The sequence below is a fragment of the Apodemus sylvaticus genome, chromosome 1 (assembly GCF_947179515.1).
Source record: "Apodemus sylvaticus chromosome 1, mApoSyl1.1, whole genome shotgun sequence".
Classification (NCBI taxonomy): domain Eukaryota; kingdom Metazoa; phylum Chordata; class Mammalia; order Rodentia; family Muridae; genus Apodemus; species Apodemus sylvaticus.
The window spans coordinates 19,686,896-19,705,271 of record NC_067472.1 but is presented as its reverse complement, the minus strand read 5'-3'; the positions used below and the strand labels follow the sequence as shown (position 1 = coordinate 19,705,271).

General features: G+C 46.0%; 2 protein-coding genes and 1 pseudogene across 6 annotated transcripts in view; 2 read left to right on the top strand and 1 right to left on the bottom strand.

Annotated features, from left to right (window-relative positions):
* The window catches only part of Mms19 (MMS19 homolog, cytosolic iron-sulfur assembly component), a 173,363-nt gene that overhangs the window by 24,119 nt on the left and 130,868 nt on the right, over positions 1–18,376 (bottom strand). For 3 of the 5 annotated variants that reach the window (XR_007978357.1, XM_052185712.1, XM_052185726.1), the window contains exon 1: positions 11,433–11,575. The exons of 1 other annotated variant lie outside the window; for it this stretch is intronic. Coding sequence is in view for 2 of the 4 variants with exons in the window: in XM_052185712.1 (XP_052041672.1) it covers positions 11,433–11,547 (115 nt within the window). In the remaining 2 variants the exon portion in view is untranslated. Of the gene's footprint in view, positions 1–5,916; positions 5,936–11,432; positions 11,576–18,376 lie in introns of those variants that run through there. One more of the 5 variants, XM_052185734.1, reaches the window with a different exon arrangement.
* LOC127676647 (uncharacterized) lies at positions 5,571–5,669 on the top strand (annotated as a pseudogene).
* The window catches only part of Ubtd1 (ubiquitin domain containing 1), a 55,778-nt gene continuing 49,177 nt past the window's right edge, over positions 11,776–18,376 (top strand). Inside the window, exon 1 of the mRNA XM_052185859.1 lies at positions 11,776–12,432. Within this exon, the coding sequence (XP_052041819.1) occupies positions 12,363–12,432 (70 nt within the window). The 5' untranslated portion in view covers positions 11,776–12,362. The remainder of the gene's footprint in view (positions 12,433–18,376) is intronic.

Here is an 18,376-nt window from a genome sequence, read left to right as displayed (position 1 = left end):
CCCAGCATGCACTGAGCCCTGAGCTCAATCCCCAACAACTGTAACCCAGCAGGAGCACGCCCACATAGGGGGTAGAGGAGCACAGACCAGGGGGACCAAGAGAAAGAAAGCAACTAGATACAAATTTAGCAAAAATGTACATTTAAAAGGCACTGGATGTTCTGGCTTTATACCTGTCAGGATGGTGCTTACAAAATAGACAAGTGACAAGGGCTGGAAGGACAGACAGAAATAGGAACATGTACAAACATCGTTGGTGAGAATGCAAATTAGTACAGTTGCTATGGAAGAGTATGGAGGTCCCTCCAAAAGAAAAAGCCTCTAAAACCCAGCTATATCACTCCTGTTTTATATACTGTCTTAGTCAGGGGCTCTGTTCCTGCAGACATCATGACCAAGAAGCAAGTTTGGGAAGAACTTGCTCCCTGTGGAAACATTGCTGTTCATCACCAAAGGAAGTCAGGACTGGAACTCGAGCAGGCCAGGAAGCAGGAGCTGATGCAGAGGCCATGGAGGGATGTTCCTTACTGGCTTGCTTCCCCTGGCTTGCTCAGCCTGCTTTCTTATAGAACCCAAGAATATCAGCCCAGAGATATTACCACCCACAAGGGGCCCTCCCCCTTGATCACTAATTGAGAAAATGCCCCACAGCTGAATCTCGTGGAGGCATTTCCTCACCTGAAGATCCTTTCTCTGTGATAGCTCCAGCTTGTGTCAAGTTGACACATAAAACCAGCCAGTACATATACCAAAGGAAATGCCATATGCCCATGGTCCCTGTAGCATTATTCATAATAGCTCACATATGAAACACGACTGAAGCAGCTGTATGTACACTGAAAATTGGGCAAGATCTCAACCCAGAGCAGTGTTATACAGTCCATGTTTATAGTATGTGCACATAACACTTTAAAATAACAACAACAACAATAATTGCTAGGATTAAAGGTACATAGCTCCAACCAACAACAACAACAATAATAATTGCTAGGATTAAAGGCACACAGCACCATACCTGGCCTTGGGATAATTCTAGATTAACAGAAAAGTTGCAAAGACAATATAGTTTCTGTACAACCTTCACCCAGTCTTCCCCGCTTTATCGAAACAGGGTTTCTCTGTATAGCTCTGGCTGTCCTGGAACTCACTCTGTAGACCAGGCTGGCCTCGAACTCAGAAATCCACCAGCCTCTGCCTCCCAGAGTGCTGGGATTACAGGCGTGCGCCACCGCCGCCCGGCTTAAATGTATCACTTTATAATTAGTGTCAAGAACCCTCAGTCTCCTCCTCAAGTTTCTCAGTTTTCCTTGTTCTTCACAACCTTGATAAAAGAGTTATTTGATAGGATGTCCTTCAATTTGGCTTTGATGCACAAACTAAACAGAGTTTAGACTGTGGCTACCAGTTTTTAGAAGATGATCACAGGTAAGTGACTCTTGTCACACTGCCAGGGACACGAGTCATCCCCCTTTCATATTAGTTACTTGGATCAAGAGTACCCATCTCTGCACTAGGCAGGGCTACTTTTCCTTTCAGGTACCCCATTCTCAAAGGGGAGCCATGCCTAGTCCCTATTCAGGGAGGGCAAGATTAACCATAAGGGAGATTAAGTTCAACCTTCTGGAGGAAGGAATATCTACCTAAATTATTTTAATTTCTTCTACAAAGAGATTCTAGTTATTCCTGTATCAGTATTGACTTAGTATATATTCATACAATGAGTTACAGATCAATAAAAATATAGTCAATTTAATACTAGCCAACAGTAAGTCTTTCTCATTGTCCTGCTGCTCCATCATTGGCCACTGAGCTTCTTAGTCTGTTTATTTGTGGATGTGTGCATGTGTGAAGGTGAACTTGAACCATAGCATGCAAGTGGAGGTCAGGAGACAGTTCTTTCCTATGACGTGGGCTCTGGGAACAAAATTCAGGTCTCTCAACCTACTGAGTCATCTTGCTGGGGTTTTGTTTGTTTGTTTTTTGGAGACAGGATTTCTCTGTGTAGCACTGGCTGTCCTGGAACTCAGAAATCCTCCTGCCTCTACCTCCCAAGTGCTGGGATTAAAGGAATGTGCTAATTTTTGATTTTTTGAGACAGTATCTCACTATTTAACTTTGGCTGTCCAGGAACTCACTATGTAGATCAAGTTGGTCTCAAACTCACATCTGGCTGTCTCCTGGGTGCTGGAATTAAAGGAAAGTACTACTATACCTAATCCCCACTGAGCTTTTCTCTGTGAATTGGAAGCCAGCTGTTCTACATAGGAAGCTCCAAGACAGTCAGAGCTACATAGTAAGACACTATCTCAAAATTAAACAAACCAACCAGCTATGATCTGGGCGTGCTATTAGAATGAAATTGCTTCTAGATTCTCTCGGTTGAAAGAGCTGGAAATGTGTGTGTGTGTGTGTGTGTGTGTGTGTGTGTGTGTAACCACCCATGTTACAAACATCTGTCACTATTTCTATATATGTCAAACTAAATATAAAATGATATCAAAATCTCTAAGTCTCAGGGGCTGGAGAGATGGATGGTTCAGTGGTTAAGAGCTACTCTTCTAGAGGTTCCGGGTTGGATCATATCTTGGTTTGTTGCTCTAACTGCAGTTCTGCGGGATCTGAAACCCTCTTTGACCTCTTTGGGCACCAGGCATGAAAATAGTTCACATATATTCATATATTAACAAGAACAAAAAAACTGACTGGCAGGGTATAGTGTCAACACACCTTTAAACCCAGCACTTGGGAGGCAGAGGCAGGCACAACTCTAAGCTGGAAGCCAGCCTATTCTATAGAGAGTTCCAGGACAGCCAAAGCTACACTGAGAAACCCTGTCTCGAAAACCCGAAGGGAGAGAAATCAGAGAAAAAAAGAAAAATCAACAAAAATCCTTTAAGTCTAATGCAGTATTCACTGAAGCCTTCAATTTGTAATTTCTTTGACAATGGGAAACTAGTTCTTTTATTTACAATTACTTCTTGGTTATGAGTTGCTACTTTTTACACACGTGTGTATGTGTGCTCATATTTGTGAGTGGTATATGTGTGAAGATGTGTGAATGCATGTATGGTCAGGGGCCAATCTCAGCCGTGGTTCCTCGGGCACCTTTTGTCTTTGAGACAGGGTCTTTCAGTGACCTGGAACTTTATGTTGCAGGCTGGCTAGCTAGCCAACTCCAGGAATTTACCTATCTCTACCTCTGGTCACTCTATCACTAAGAGTACAAGCGTGTGCCACCGTGCCCTGTCTTTTATGTGGGTTCTGGGGATCTGAACTCAGGTGTTAATGCTTGCAAAGCCCAAGGTATTAACAACTGAGTTACCTTTCCAGTCCAATAAATTTTCTTCAGAATTGTTAGCCTCTTTGAAAAACAAGTTTATGGGCACAATACAGCGTTTTTATAGTTTTATCTTTGGCTATACAGTTTCTAGACAAACTTGTTCTCTGAAATCACTCAGGTCAGATCTTTCGCCCACCACTTCAACTGAAGCTATGTCACTCAGTAACAGCAAAGACCATGCCAGAATCTGCAGTCCACCATGGGATGGAGAGGAATTTGTCACTATGCATCCCTACACCTTCAGGGTCCTATTTGGTAAATATATAGCTTAGCAATATCAACACCACACGAGTAACAGATCTAACAGAAGCTGCCTCTACATTTTCAAGAGGAAAGCAAGGAGTAGTAACAGGCTCTCTTGGAAGAACAGGGTTATTATGGATGAAGTTTTACCTAATGAAGGTATGGGAATTACTTCCAAAGTCTGTGCAGGGTTCTCGACTTAGACATCTCTAAACCATAACCTGTCAACAAAAGGGAAAAGCGGGAAAGGCTTCATCACACTGCCCTAAACTTCCAGTTCCCTGAGTCTGCTGGGATTACAGTGACATTGTGAGCTGAAATGAGCAGAGGCTGTCTGGTACTAGAATAAGAAATCCAACCAGGCAGAGGAAAGGGGAACTCTAGTGAGAATGCATAGCTCGTGACTGGCACCAATTTAGCCATCAGGCACTCTTAGCTCTATTTGTGCCAGGATGTGGAAGGCCCAGCTGCACCCCGCATGTCTGAGAAAAGGGGAAAATGAGTAATCTGTACAGTGAGGGTAGGGGCGACAAGGCAGGCTCACAGGACACACAGACCAAGGAACCCCTACCAGCCAAGCCGCACTCCAGAGGTTCCCTCAGATTTAAACTGAAAGCTACTTCTTCAGCATTTAGAATGCATCGAATTGAAGCTGGCTGATTACTACAGTAAAGCATCCGTGTGCATGTGACTCCACACATCCCAGGATGTTAGTGAACACCCTTAGTGTTCTGAGACCTGAGTTTTTAGAGCTTTCACAGGGACCAGATTTTGAATAAATGCATCTCAAAAAAGAGATACAATAAAGCTATTGCTACATATTGAATATAAGTAAGGAAAATGGCTACTAGGCTGGCAAATGCTCAAGATAATATTCTGAGAGTGCTTTCTTTCACATGGTGGTTAAGTTTAGTTAGGATCTTATCCTAGCTCTGATGGCTCAACCTCAGACATGTCCTTCCATTATGATGCCTCCTTTCTATACCTTCTAAATATGACCACTTCTTTGCTCTTACTTTTTGGTGTGATAAAAGCTGTTGCGGGCTGAGAATGCTCTGAGTGAATGCACATTATTGACAAAGACCAGCCCTCAAACCCACGGGAACTGGCAAGGCTTCCTCCAGTCTGTGTGTGAATGTTGACACAGTGTACAAAAAGCACAGCCCAACTGGTTACAGCCTGACATTGCTCCCTGCAGAGACCTCCCACAGAGACTAGTTATCCCTCTCTCACCAGTTATAAATACTAAAGGGGTACTTGGTACCCAGAAGACATCTGTGTGTCTGTCCTTTCTTCATTCTCTCTCACCGCTTCAGTCAGGTTTCCAGGACCAAGAGGTGCTTGGGTGCAGTGGAAAATGTTCCTGAATTCTTTTTATTTTGTTTTGAGGGCAGCTGTGGCGAGGTGCACATGTGCAGCTTAGAAGACAATTTGCAGGAGTTGGTGCTTGCCTGCCCCTATGGTTCCTGACTGCACATAACTTTTCAACCACTGAACTTTTAGAATGTGGCAATGATTACAGACCACTGTGACTAGTCAAAAGCAGCTGAACTGTTCTCTTAAAACAGTTCAAGTGGTATATTTTACCTAGTTAAAAAAAAAAAAAAGGTCTTGCTGGGCAGCAGTGGTGGCGCACGCCTTTAATCCCAGCACTTGGGAGGCAGGCGGATTTCTGGGTTCGAGGCCACCTGGTCTACAGAGTGAGTTCCAGGACAGCCAGGGCTACACAGAGAAAACCCTGTTTTTTTTAAAAAAAAAAAAAAAAAAAAAAAAGAAAAGTCTTTGGGTCTGGAAAGATGGCTCAAGAGATTAAGAGCACTAGCTGCTTTTCCAGAGGACCTGGGTTCAATTCCCAGTATACACAGGACTGCTCACAACTGTCTGTAACTCCAGTTCCAGAGGATCCAACACCCTCATACATCATATAGGAAGGCAAATCATCAATGCATATGAAATGAAAATGAATAACATTTTTTAAAAAGTCTTTGAGCTCACTTTAGCACATATGCTAAAACTGGAATGATAGAGAGTCTCATGGCCCCTATGCGAGGATGACATACAAATTAATGATGCATTCTGTATTTTAAAGTTTAAAATGGTTAATAAAAGTTTTCCAGTCTGCTGGTACTTTATCCAGAATTGTCTATCTGAAACCCACAATTGTTTACCATCCTCATTTTCTCCTTATCGTCCCGAAGTCCTTTACAATGTAGCTCGAGCCCTTTATTCACACCTTTCTCAGGAGTCCTCTCTCTCACTCAGTCACATGAAATGGGAAGTCTTTGTCCTTCAGTTTGAAATGTTCCTTTCCAGTCCTGGTCTGAAGAACTTACACACTCTAGTGTCAATCCTTGTGAAGCCTTCCTTAGCTACCCCGAAGCAGAATCACTCTCTTCCTCTTTGGTGTTCCTTATATACTTCTTAAAAAGTTCGTTTCCTTCAATACTGCTCTGTTATAAAGCAAACACTGTGTTAGGGTTTAAGACAGAAATAGAGGGGGGTCTTACTGTGTAGCCCAGGCTGGCTCTGAACTTAGAGATCTGCCTGCCTCTGCCTCTCAAGGGCTGGGCTTAAAGGAGTGTGCCTCCACACCTAGCTAGACAGGGAGTTCTTAGGCAAACCCACTGTCTATTGGGGCAGAAAGACATTTTAGGATAGACAGCATCTTATTTCACATTCCTTTCCAGATAAACACTCATGCTGCACCTTATAATACTCTTACAGTGTTTCCACAGAGCTCTTGGTTAGGCCCCAGTGTTTATGACCGACATACATCTGCCCACTGGCTTTCTTATTTATTTATTTATTTATTTATTTATTTATTTATTTATTTATTTATTTATTTATTTATGGTTTTTCGAGACAGGGTTTCTCTACGTAGCCCTGGCTGTCCTGGAACTCAGGAATCTGCCCGCCTCTGCCTCCCAAGTGCTGGGATTACAGGTGTGTGCCACCACGCCCGGCTCCCAGAAAGACATTTTAAACAAAGGGTCTACCATTCAGTGTCCCCACAGTAATCTAAAAAAAGTTAATAGAAAGAATATATGTTCTGTTCATGGAAATGGGTTACTAAGTTTATTTTGTTCTGTAGCCCAGGCCAAGCTGACCTACAACTATTTATCCCAGGCTGGCCTCTATAGCTCATGGCACTCTTCCTGGTAAAGTCTCCTGAAAGACAGGATGATAAATGTGAGCCTCCTGTGGGCCTGAGCTACTAACTTTAAGTCATAGCAAGCTTTTCCAAATGAAAATAGCCAAAATACACAGAAATGCTATCAATTATACCTTTGTACTCCTGGGGTAAAATAAAGAATTATTTTCCCCAAGGGTAGTTTTACTGGCACAAGGAAAAATATAAGCTCCTTTCCCTTTGTAGGACACCTAGGTTTTTACAGTGTGCAGGATTTTCTGTGTGACAATAGCCTTCCTAGCTTTGCTTTCTTCAGCCAAGCGAGTTCACGGGTTTGACGGAGAAGGGTCAAAAGCAGGATTTATGTGGTCACTGATGCAGAAGAAACAATTAGGTCTCTGTCTGATGGAACTTCAGCCTCTTGAGAATCTGGAGTGGCAGCCCAAGGCAGGGAGGTCCAGGCTGAGGCACTGCAGCAGAAGCACATGAGCAGACAGAGGGAATGCCCCAGGAATGGGCTCCAGTCAGGCTTTTAAAAAGGCCTTTTCTGGGGATGAGGAAGTAGTTCGGTCGGTCAGGCAAGTGCTTGCCAGATGGAGTAGGCTTTGAGGCGGGTTTCCAGCACTGTAAGGCACATGCCTATAGTCCTGGCCCTTGGATCAGAGGTACAGCTCATCCTCAGTGACACAAGTGGTTCTCGGCCAGCCTGCTTACATGAGGCCCTATCCCAAAACCAAACCAAACAACAAAAACCTTTCTGATGATGCATCACTTACTCTTTACTCCTTAATAATTTTATTTCAGGAATATTGGTTTTGTCAGGCAATCAAAAACATGGCAAAATATAATGAAGGCTAAACTGAAAGAATTCCTAATTATTGGGGTGAGGGAGTATACCCCTGCTTCTGTTTTTGGATAAAGTCCCTTCCTCTTTTCCCTAGCCCCAGGCTCAAAATGCTAGGTTCATCTAGGGTAGGCTTTTATTTCCTTTAAGTCTTAAGAACTAACTGGGCCTCAAACCCCATAGATTCTACTTGCTTAATTCTAGTCACATCAACTTTCTTTTTACATTTTGTATGTGGAGGTCAGAGGACAACTTCAGAGAAACTGTTCCCTTTCTATCATGTGTGTCCAGAGGATTGAACTCAGGGTATCAAGCAATTTTACTCACAGAGCCACTTCATTGGCCCCTAAACAGTTGTATGGTGTATGTACTCATGCTAGTTCCAGGGGACCCTTGGTAGAAATGGTAGGGTCAGATGTGGGTACTTGGAGACACACCTGTGAAACAAATCTGCTTGTGAGTGCATAAGTGGGTGGGGAGTCTACTGGCACTGGAGACATTGTCTAGCCAAGGAAATCTAATTTGGATTTAGATAGAGCTGGTGGAGGGAACAGGAAGGAGAGCACTTGGGAAATGGAGAACAAAGGCTGGTGCCTGGAACTAAAGGTCCCTGAGGTCCCAGGTGAGAGTAAAGGCTGGGACAGAGCTCTGGCTATCCTGAGTGCCTGCTTGAGAGGCCTTCATTCCTGGGCTTCCCAGTCATTTCCTTCCGTACCTGCATGTTCTTGGGAGCTGACAACAATTTCCACCAGGAACCACCAGGTGCCAAACAAAGTTGGCAGTTCCTCTGTAATCACAAGGAATTCCTTCTGCTTTTGTAACTTGTAAGAGAGCTGCAGCTTCGAAGGCTGATGTATGTGTTCAGTATTATACACTGTGACTTAGGCCCGAGAAAGTGCATGTACTCTGGGGATAGTTCAAAACTGTCCACTTACCATAGCCTCACAATAAACTATGATCTAAGAATATTAAATCCTTCCTAAATTTCCTTTCATTCTACAGCCCTTGCTTAAAGGGGTAAACACCTATTATAACAAGCCATTCAGCTCCTTCTGCTGGAGTTCAAGGTTATACATAATCCAACTCCATCAACCCACTCAACTATTCCTTCGCACCAACCTTCCTTGCTAAGAGGAATAAATTACAACAGGTTCACTTACACGGGCACTACAGAGCTAGATTCTAAAACATACACATACTGGCTAGTTTTGTGTCAACCGGACACAAGCTAGAGTCATCATAGAGGAAGAAGCCTCAGTTGAGAAAATGCCTCCAGGCGATCCAGCTGTGAAGCAATAATCAATGGAGGAGGGCCCATCTCATTCTGGGCGGTGCCATCCCTGGGCTGGTGGTCCTGACTTTTCTAAGAAAGCAGGCTGAGCAAACCATGGGAAGCAAGCCTTACTGGGAAGCAGCACATTTCTGTGGCCTCTGCAGCAGCTCCTGCTTCCAGGTTTGAGTTCCTGTCTTCCTCCAATGATGGACTGTGATCTTGAAATGTAAACCAAACAAAGCCTTCCTTCCCCAACTTGCTTTTTGGTCATGGTGTCTAGTCACAGTAATAGAAACATCTTTTTTAGGCATAAAAAGATGTATTTTATGAAAAAATAAAAGATGAAGGCAGTTATTTAAGTTATCTTTTAAAGATGTGTTATGCATCCATAAAATCCAAAATTACTGTTCCCAGAGTGTACAAATGTGGAAGAACAATTAATTCAGATATCATTAATATAGTAATATCTATCTTTGTATGGGGTGAGATTAAGTATATATATGCCTCTGAAACAATGTTCCTGATATAGTTCATTGGATCTAAATTTTACCCCCAAATAAACCAAAAGCAAACACTAGTCAATGATAAGCTCGATAAAGAACTTAGAGATTAATGTATTGATTTCTGCAGTTTAAATGGATAGGTTTGTGATAATTCAAATTAAAGAGAAAATGTTGGTGATAGGCTCTAAGTAGTGAGTCTACGATCTTTAAAAATTCTTTAGTCCTGGCAGGGGTGGTGCATACCTTTTATCCCAGCATTCGGGAGGCAGAGGGAGAGGGATTTGGATCTCTGAGTTCAAGGTCAGCCTGGCCTATAGAGTGAGTTCCAGGATAGCCAAAGCTACAGAGCGGGCCTGTCTTAAGAGTCAATAAACAAACAGATAAAAAAAATTAATTAAAATTCTTTAGATTTTTGTTAAATGCTAGGAAATCTTCATAGTACAATACTGGGGGAAAATGGCATTGATAATACCCCATAACAGACTATATTTGATAAAGTTGTAAAATGTTATAAGCTTAAGCAAGTATCAGGGCTATTTTATTTTATTTTAGATAGGGGCTCACACTGTAGGTGGGGCTGTCTTAGAACTCACTAGCAAACTTGCCACCCACCTGTCAAATCCTAGAACTAAAGGAATGCACTACCAAGCCCAGCCAAAAGCAGACATTTTGACCCTTGATGCTTCTGAACCATATACTTACCTCTTACAACACAGTTGTCTCTCTCACTAATTATAATGTTTTGGTGGCCATAGATAGTATCTTTTCTTTTAAAAAAAGATTTATTTATTTATTATATGTAAGTACACTGTAGCTGTTTTCAGACACCAGAAGAGGGCGTCAGATCTCTTTAGGGATGGTTGTGAGCCACCATGTGGGTGCTGGGATCCGAACTTAGGACCTTTGGAAGTGCAGTCGGTGCTCTTAACCTGCTGAGCCACCTCTCCAGCCCCCATAGATAGTATCTTATTTGTATTTTTGTCCCCAATTCTTTTCATACTGGGTAAAAAATTATGTGCTCAGAAATAACAGAATGGCAGCGTGAATATGGACTATTACTAAGGACCAGCATATATTTCTAGCAGTTCATTTCTCACACATTCTAAAAGTTAATCTGTCCAATTTGCAAAAGAAACTTCTCCTCCCATGAATTTCCAAAGATAATTAAAAAAGAAAAACCCGCATCTATATCCATTTTGACTTCTATTTCTTAAACCTGACTCTGAAGGCCTACCATTTGACATTCAGAAAGAATTCTAAGGAGGCACCCTGGAATTTTATTTGTTCAAATCCTGGATAAACTCGGAATTAAGAGATTCCTGAAATTGGAACTCTGGGAAGAAGGAATAAAAAACCGAGACATTAAAAAGTCATGAATCTAATTTATCAAAAAGCCTACTAGGGACTTAGCAGTTAAGAGCACTGACTGTTCTTTCAGAGGTCCTGAGTTTAATTCCCAGCAATCATCTGTAATAGATTCCATGCCCTCCTCTGTGGTGTCTGACAGCGTACTCACATACATAAAACAAACAAGCAAATCTTTTTAAAAAGTTTACTGAGACACACGAGTGAAGCTTTAAAGACACCAGTCATTTACACTTCGTGCCCACCGACCTAGAGCCAAACCGGCTCCTCCCCTCCTCCATCCAATTACAAGCACTCAGACAGCTGGAGCGCACGCTACTTCCAGGATGGCAAGAGGCCGGAGTGTAACCCTTGGAACCCAGACCTTGTCACGTTAACACTCCGCAAACAATGCGGTCCTGCGGTGCAAGCACCAGGTTTGGACCCCAACACCCGAGTCTAAGTCCCAGCTCCACTTCAGGGCTCGTCTGTGCCTTAAATAAATCTCTTACTCTCGGAGAAATTTAATGATTCTGTATGGATTACGGCGAGATGCGGAATGTAAAGAAAGCTTTAAGGAAGATGCAAGCGACTCTCCAACTAGTTAGGGCAGTAGCGCTCCCAGTGGGTGCCGAGCGGCCAGAGGACCAATTACAATCACCTCTCCCTTCACTCCCTTCCCGCCGCGCGCGGGTGCTGAGGCCGCTCCCTGCGGTCCGACCCCTGCAGAAGCCTAGCGGCGCTGCTTGACATACCTGCAGCCACCTGGTCAGCGGGCCCCTCCTGCTGACCCATGACGAAGTCTTGTACGAGGCCACACAGGGCGCCCATAGGCGCCGCTGCCTCCTCAAGAGAAGTGGCGGCAGCCATGACGCGAAGCAGACTGTAGGAGGGGAAGTGGGTGTGGCCACTAGATGCGTCTCTCTGCGCATGCGCCTCCATGGCCAATAGGTGGGCGCAGGCCTCGGGGGCGGGGCACTCCTAGGTCACGTGCCTGCCGGCTCTGGGCCAGGCGGTTCCTAAGGGACCTAACGGCCCCTCCCCCCAGAGGGCGGGGCCTGGGCCGGGGCGCGGCTCGGGGAGGGGAAGTGACTGCTGGGCACGCAGCCGGGGCGGTTGAGGGTGCTTAATTCCCGGCTGCTCTCCTCGGGAGACAGGGCGGGCACCTGGCTGGGTGGGGCTGAGAGGCGGTACGCACCCTGGGAGAAGCCAATGAGAAAATCAGGCCCGGCCCGTGGGGCGGTGCCGTCGGTCACATGCGCACCTGGGGCGGCTGGCGGCCGTGGCGCGGGCACCCCAAGCCGGAGGAAGGGAGCGGGGCCGGGCCGGGGCGGGGTTAGGCAGGAGAGTGACAGGCTCCTGGGGGCCGGCCCCAGCTGGGAGCTCCGAGTGATCCTGGAGTAGCTGCGGTGGTGTCCGCCCCCTCCCTCCGCCCCTCCAGCCGGGCTGGTCTCTGGCCAGGCACTGTCGCGGGCCCCCCTGGCCTGGCCACCTCCCTCTCCCCTGGCCCGCAAAGTTTGTGGTGAAGCCGGCGTCGGGCTGAGCGCGCCCCAGGGGAGATCCAAGAGCTCCCGGTGTCAGGCTGCGGGAGCCGTTGACCCGGGGACGCGGCGGTTCGGGGCAGCAGCGTGGAGCAGCCGGCCGACCGCCGCCTCTGGTGCATGGGGACCGGCTGAGAAGTCAGCATGGGCAACTGCGTGGGGAGACAGCGCCGGGAGAGGCCGGCTGCTCCGGGACACCCCCGCAAGCGAGCAGGTAACGCCAGGAAAGGCAACGGGGTCCCGGCGCGCTGCCAGTTGGCCCTTGCCTTGCCCGAACCTTGGGGTTCCCGAGCGACCTCGCTCGGCGCCCGGCGCTTGGGTTTCCCCATGGCTTCTCGGAGCCAGACGGGGCCCTCCCCGGCGCGGGCTGTCTGGGAAACGAGTTGGGGTAACTGCGAGCGCTGACCCGGCTGGGAGGTCAACTCGCTCCCACCGGGAAGCTGGGGATGGGGGCGGGGGCAGGAAATGTTTCCAGACCGCGACGAGGCTGGCGGAGGGGGCCAGGCGAGTGCGCCGCTGGTCTGGCAGCCCCCGGACGGCGGACGGCCGGGGCGCGGCGTGGGCAGCCTGCGTCCCCAGAAGTCGGAGCGATCGAGACGAACACAGTCACTCACTCCAGCGAGTCACTGTGTCATTATCGGGCTGCAGGTCGTTGTCTGCGGGAATCCGACTTGTAAAAGCAGTGCAGGACCATGTAATAGAAATCTTTCTTTACCCCCACCTCTCCACAGGGCTTTTTGGAGCCTCCTGGCTGTCTGGGAGTCTAGGAAAGGTGGGGTGCGGGGTGAGCGTCGCCTTCTTGTTTGTTAGGAGCGTTCTCAGGTCTTGGAATGGGATCCCTCTCAGCCATGAGAATGGGATCTGCTCTCTGGCAATCTTCGAAGCTCCAATAGCGCGGTCTCACTTTCTTGGTACATCCGTCCTGTCCTGGCGCTTCGTTTGAGGGTCATTTCTCTGTCTTGTACTCTGTTCTCTGGGGGCATTGCAAGGAATTTACACAAATGATAAACTGTGGAACACAAAAAGACCTTCAACACTGGTCTGATTTCCAGATCTACCTCTCTTTTATGTAAAAACACAGATCCAGAGAGGTTAAGCAGCTTTCCCTAAGTCACACAGTGAGTTAGAAGTGCAACTGGGGTTGGAATCCAGTCTCTTCCCCCTTGTTACCACATACCCCTTTATGTAAGAGGAGCCACAGCGCAGTTGTTAATGAAGTGGAAACTCTAGTTGGAGTTTCCTGTCTGCTTTGACACTGAAGGTGTGTTGTTTTGCTTGTGTAAACTGGGAAGGAGGATAGGGAGAGTCAGAGGGGAAGTGGGGAAGGATGTGTGTGTGTGTGGACAGGATATTTGTGCAAGCAGAAACATTTTTATAGGAGGATGGAGTAAAACCAAATTCCTCTTGGAAGCAACCCTGATCTTTCTTCTGACCAAGGACTTTGGTTCATTCATTATCATCCATCCATTCATTCATTCATGCATTTGATCAAGCAGACAAGTCAGCAAATACTTATTTCTTATATCCATCCTTGATCTTGCCTCATGTTTTTATGGTTGACTACCCTTTCCTACCTCAAACTCTGCACTGCTTTCTATCTCTGTTATCCTTATCTTGGCTTCCTTTCTTTATCATTTTTTTTTCTACTAGTGTTGAGGGTCAGGAGTTTACAGAAGCATTCTGCCTCGTAGAATTGCATCTCTATCCTCTGATTTCCCTGTTTTGATTTTTCTTGCCCACCCTCACCTGCTATAGCCAGCGGCTCAGTTTAACATTCTGGGTTTCCTCATCACACTCCCTCCCAGTGGTAGCTAACTTAGTTGTACAACTCTTTGTCCATCAGAAAGACCTGTGACTCTTACTTATCAGACTGATTCCCAGACCCCCATGTCTAGGCAGATATCAGTGCTGTGGATATCCTGGGGCTCAACCGATACAAGTTCTGCACTTCTTTACCCACTGTCCTGTGCTCTGCCGACTTGTCCTCAGCTTTGATCCCAGGCCTGCTAGTTCTTCCATCCTCATCCTCGGGTCTTATAGACATGCCCTTTCCCAAGCCGGCTCAAGCTGGCTCTTCCCCAAGGCTGCAGTGAGCTTCGTGGAGGGCAAGCTCACCATCAGTCGCCCTTCTCATACCTGCTGGCACTTCATCTGGAAGCCACTGTGTGTCCAGACTGCAGTTATATGTTCAGTTCCTTCTACATCTACCATACCTTTTAACTTTCAAGACTGTACAAGCCTGGCCTGGTCCTTTTAGAACCAGATTGCTTCTTCTTCCCTGACATTAAGGCCAGTGATGTTTACATACACCATTTCCACTTTATGAGAGTCTTCAGAGTACACCTCAAATCCCAAATTCATCATCCTCTTTCTCTTCATTTCTTTGCTTTTGAAACAGGCAGGACATTGCAATATAAAGCAGACAGACTGGCCTAGAACTCCCTGTGTACCTAGTGTAGCCATGTAGCTTAGCCTGGCCTTGAACTCTCGAGCCTTGAGTGCTGCGATTATAGGGTCTACCACCACATCCTACCTTTAAATAATTAGTTAGTTTGTTTGTTTGTTTTTAATTTTTTTGAGACAGGGTTTCTCTGTATAGCCCTGGCTGTCCTGGAACTCACTCTGGCCTTGAACTAAGAAATCTGCCTGCCTCTGCCTCTCAAGTGCTGGGATTAAAGGTGTGCGCCTCCACTGCCCAGATGCATTTTTTTTTTAATCAGCACACAAAATGATGGGTTTAGTTTTTGACATTTTCATATATGTGTATCACCTACTCAGCTCATATCCATATCCCCTTGAAGCAGCCTGCACAGCAGGCCCCCATCCCCAGCAGAAAGGTTGCTTCTGAGAACTCCTGCAGACACTTAGCAGTGCCACCGTGCCACTTTGTTAACAATTATCTGTTCTATATTATTAGTCATGTCTTTGAAGTTCACAGTCCTCTATCAGCAGCCACTGCTGTAAGCCTGCAGACCTGGCTTCTGTCTTTTCCTTGTATGTTGATCAGTTTTTGTCCCTCCCTCATTCATTCACTCACTCACACACTCACACAACTATGCATGCACACAGTTAGCACTGAGCACAGTGGCTCCTACAGAGGAAGCCTTCAGCACTCGTTACTGTAGAAAGCTAACCTGACTTCATCCTGACGCTTTAATCTTTTATGCAAACATTTTGCTGAAGTGTATCTCAACTTTTTTTTAGCCTGCTAGTGAATGGTCCTTTTAATTCTGTGGACCCTACTATGAATAGTTTTATTCATAAAGTCCAAAGCCAAGGGCTACTCTGATGGATGACAGACTTGGTACATGGGGAGAAATCCCTCTTAACTTCACAGCATGTATTGGCATCCTGTAATATCTGTGGCTTACCTTTTGACAGGGACATAGTTTCATAGTGTCAGACTGATGTCTAGGGGGTGGCTCAGAGGTAGACTCCTGGCCTATAATGTATATAACTGAACCCCAGCACTGGGCTCAGGGTGTGCCTGACCCTTCCCCATAACTGAACCATAACTTTTGCTTTCCTTTGTCCTGAATGGGACATGTGTGTGTATATCGATGCACACTTAAAAACACATGCAAATCATTTTTTAAAAGAGAGGAGAGGTAGGGCATGGTGGTACATATTTTGAATCTTAGTACTCTGGATGCAGAGGCAGAAGAATCTGAGTTTGAGGCCAGCTATGTCTACATACTGAGTTTTGCGCCAGCCAGGGATGAGACCCTGTCTCAAAAAACAAAACAACTAGAAATTCGAAAGGAAGGGCCTAAAGTCTGGCCCTAGGCTCTGACCTTGGGTGCCTCAGCAGGCCTCTGTCAGTTGTGTTTCTACCTTGTCAGAGGGGACAGAGTCACCGGAGGCCATCAGTTCTGTGTTATCATCTCCCTAAAGGTGATTGTTCCAGACTGGAGTTATAGGACTGAAGTGTACATCACAATGGTATCCTTTGTCCTTAATTCTGTCTTCTCAGTCATTTGACAAATGAATCGGACTCAATGCCCCTGGTCAAAGAGTCTCAGTCAGAGGACATTTGGCCTGACTGAGAAAATCTGTCTACCATGTAGTCTGTAGCAGTCACAGACACGGGTGCTCAGTGGTGGCAGCAAGATCCTTCAGCCACTACCATTTTGCTGGCCTGATTGTCATTATATTGTTTTTTTTTTTTAGTAGAGATAAATATTACTTTAAGATTTATTTTCATTTTATGTGTATTGTGCTTGTGTCTGTGGGTGCCCACCGAAGCCAGAAGAGTGTAGCATCTTCAGAGCTAGAGTTATCAGCAGTTGTAAACCATCCAGTGTGGGTGCTAGGCACTGAACTCAGGTTCTCTGGAATAGCAGCAAGCACTCTTAACTGCTAAGCCGCCTCTGAGCCCTCACAGTAAGTCTGATTTTCTAGCCACATTTGCTGCAGTTCCTATTTGGAACTCATTTGAATGCTAATGATTGAGAAAAGGAATATCCTGCATCTATAGTACTCTTCATTGTTTAGTGACATTTTAAGTTTTCCTTGGGTAGTAGCAACTACAGACATCAAAGAAATCAGTGTATTTTTAAATAAATTTTGAGACATGGTCTTTAATTTTTCTTACCATGTAGCCCTCTTTATATTTATTTATTTATTTTTGGTTTTTCAAGACAGGGTTTCTCTGTATAGCCCTGGCTGTCCTGGAACTCACTCTATAGACCAGGCTGGCCTTGAACTCAGAAATCCACCTGCCTCTGCCTCCCAAGTGCTGGGATTAAAGGCGTGCGCCACCACCGCCCAGCTATATTTATTTTTTAATTGTTGCTCCGAATGCACCCCGAGCAGGCTCAGGTTCCCTTTTCCTAGATCCTGGCTATCCAGGATGCTTCGAAGACTACTCGAGGATTCAGTCCTGTGGAGAGTTCTTCCCTCAAGAACTGGGTAAAGCAGCTGGGTCCGCAGCCATGGCAGAGAGAAGTGGAAGAGGTAGAACCGGCCCCACCCGTGAGAATGTGGCAGGGCTGAAACCCAAATGTCTGACCCTGTGATGTGCCAGGCAGATCACTTACATTCTGGACTCTGAGGCCTAGAGGGGAGAGCCCCGGGCCTGTTTCAGCCTGGCTGGCCTTGGCTCTGTGGGTGCAAGGAGTCTGCTTCTTGTGGGGCTGTGGCTAGTCTTAAAAGGAGTGACTGAGTGGCTCCTCTGTTTGCTCCATAAACATTTCCTGATCACCAGGCACCTTGCTGGGCGTGGACTGGCATGGTCCTTGGACACACAGAGCTTACAATCTTGGGGGTACAGACAATAAATACAAGAAAATTACACGATTACCCATGTGATCATGCTTATTGCTTATAGTTATGTATTCTATATGCTAGTGACTCCCATGTTTATAATATCAGCCCATCCTCTTCAATAACAGCCTTGAAGATTTTCGTGTGTATCTAGCACCTCTCCTTCCTGAAGGTATCTCACATTTACACACCCAAGCCAGACTGAACCCCTGTTCCTCTTCTACCTTCCATCTTGTTTCTGGCTCTGTTATTGGTGACTTCATTCTTCAGTTGTCCAGGCCTCCAAAGCTCTCAAGTTTCCCTCCTCTCAAATTCCATATCCACTTAATCAATAAGTCCTGCTGGCTTTGCCTGTGTATTCTGCACCCGATACTCTCCCTTCTGTGCCACTCTGACCCTGGCCAAGCAAGGCATCGTCGCCTCTCACCTGACCTTCCTGCCTCCTCCTTTGTCTCCCACAGACTGTTTGTATCTCAGCAGCCAAAGTGATGGTGGGACCTGTAAGTCGATTTTGTTACTGCCTTGCTCAGCCCTCCTGTGACTCCCCAGCTTGCTCAGCCTGCTGCTGGTGGATTACAAGGCACCCAGTTACTGTCCTCAGGCATCTGCTCTCTTCACTGCCCTTCTCAGCCCCTTGGTGTCTCCTTAGCCCTCCCAGGCCATTCTTCTGGAAAATCATTCCCCTTCCTTTGCTCTTGGTATTATCTATTTTCCTTTTCTGTTCTGTTTTCCTCCATACTCCACAGCATCACCCAATACTGACTGGATCACCTTCCTCTCTGTAGTCAGAGATTTAGTCTTCAGTGCCAGCAGCAGTGCCTAACATGGTATAGGTCCCTAATCAGTTTTTCTTGAATGAATTAACATGTATCAGAGATAGTTGGATCTGTAGG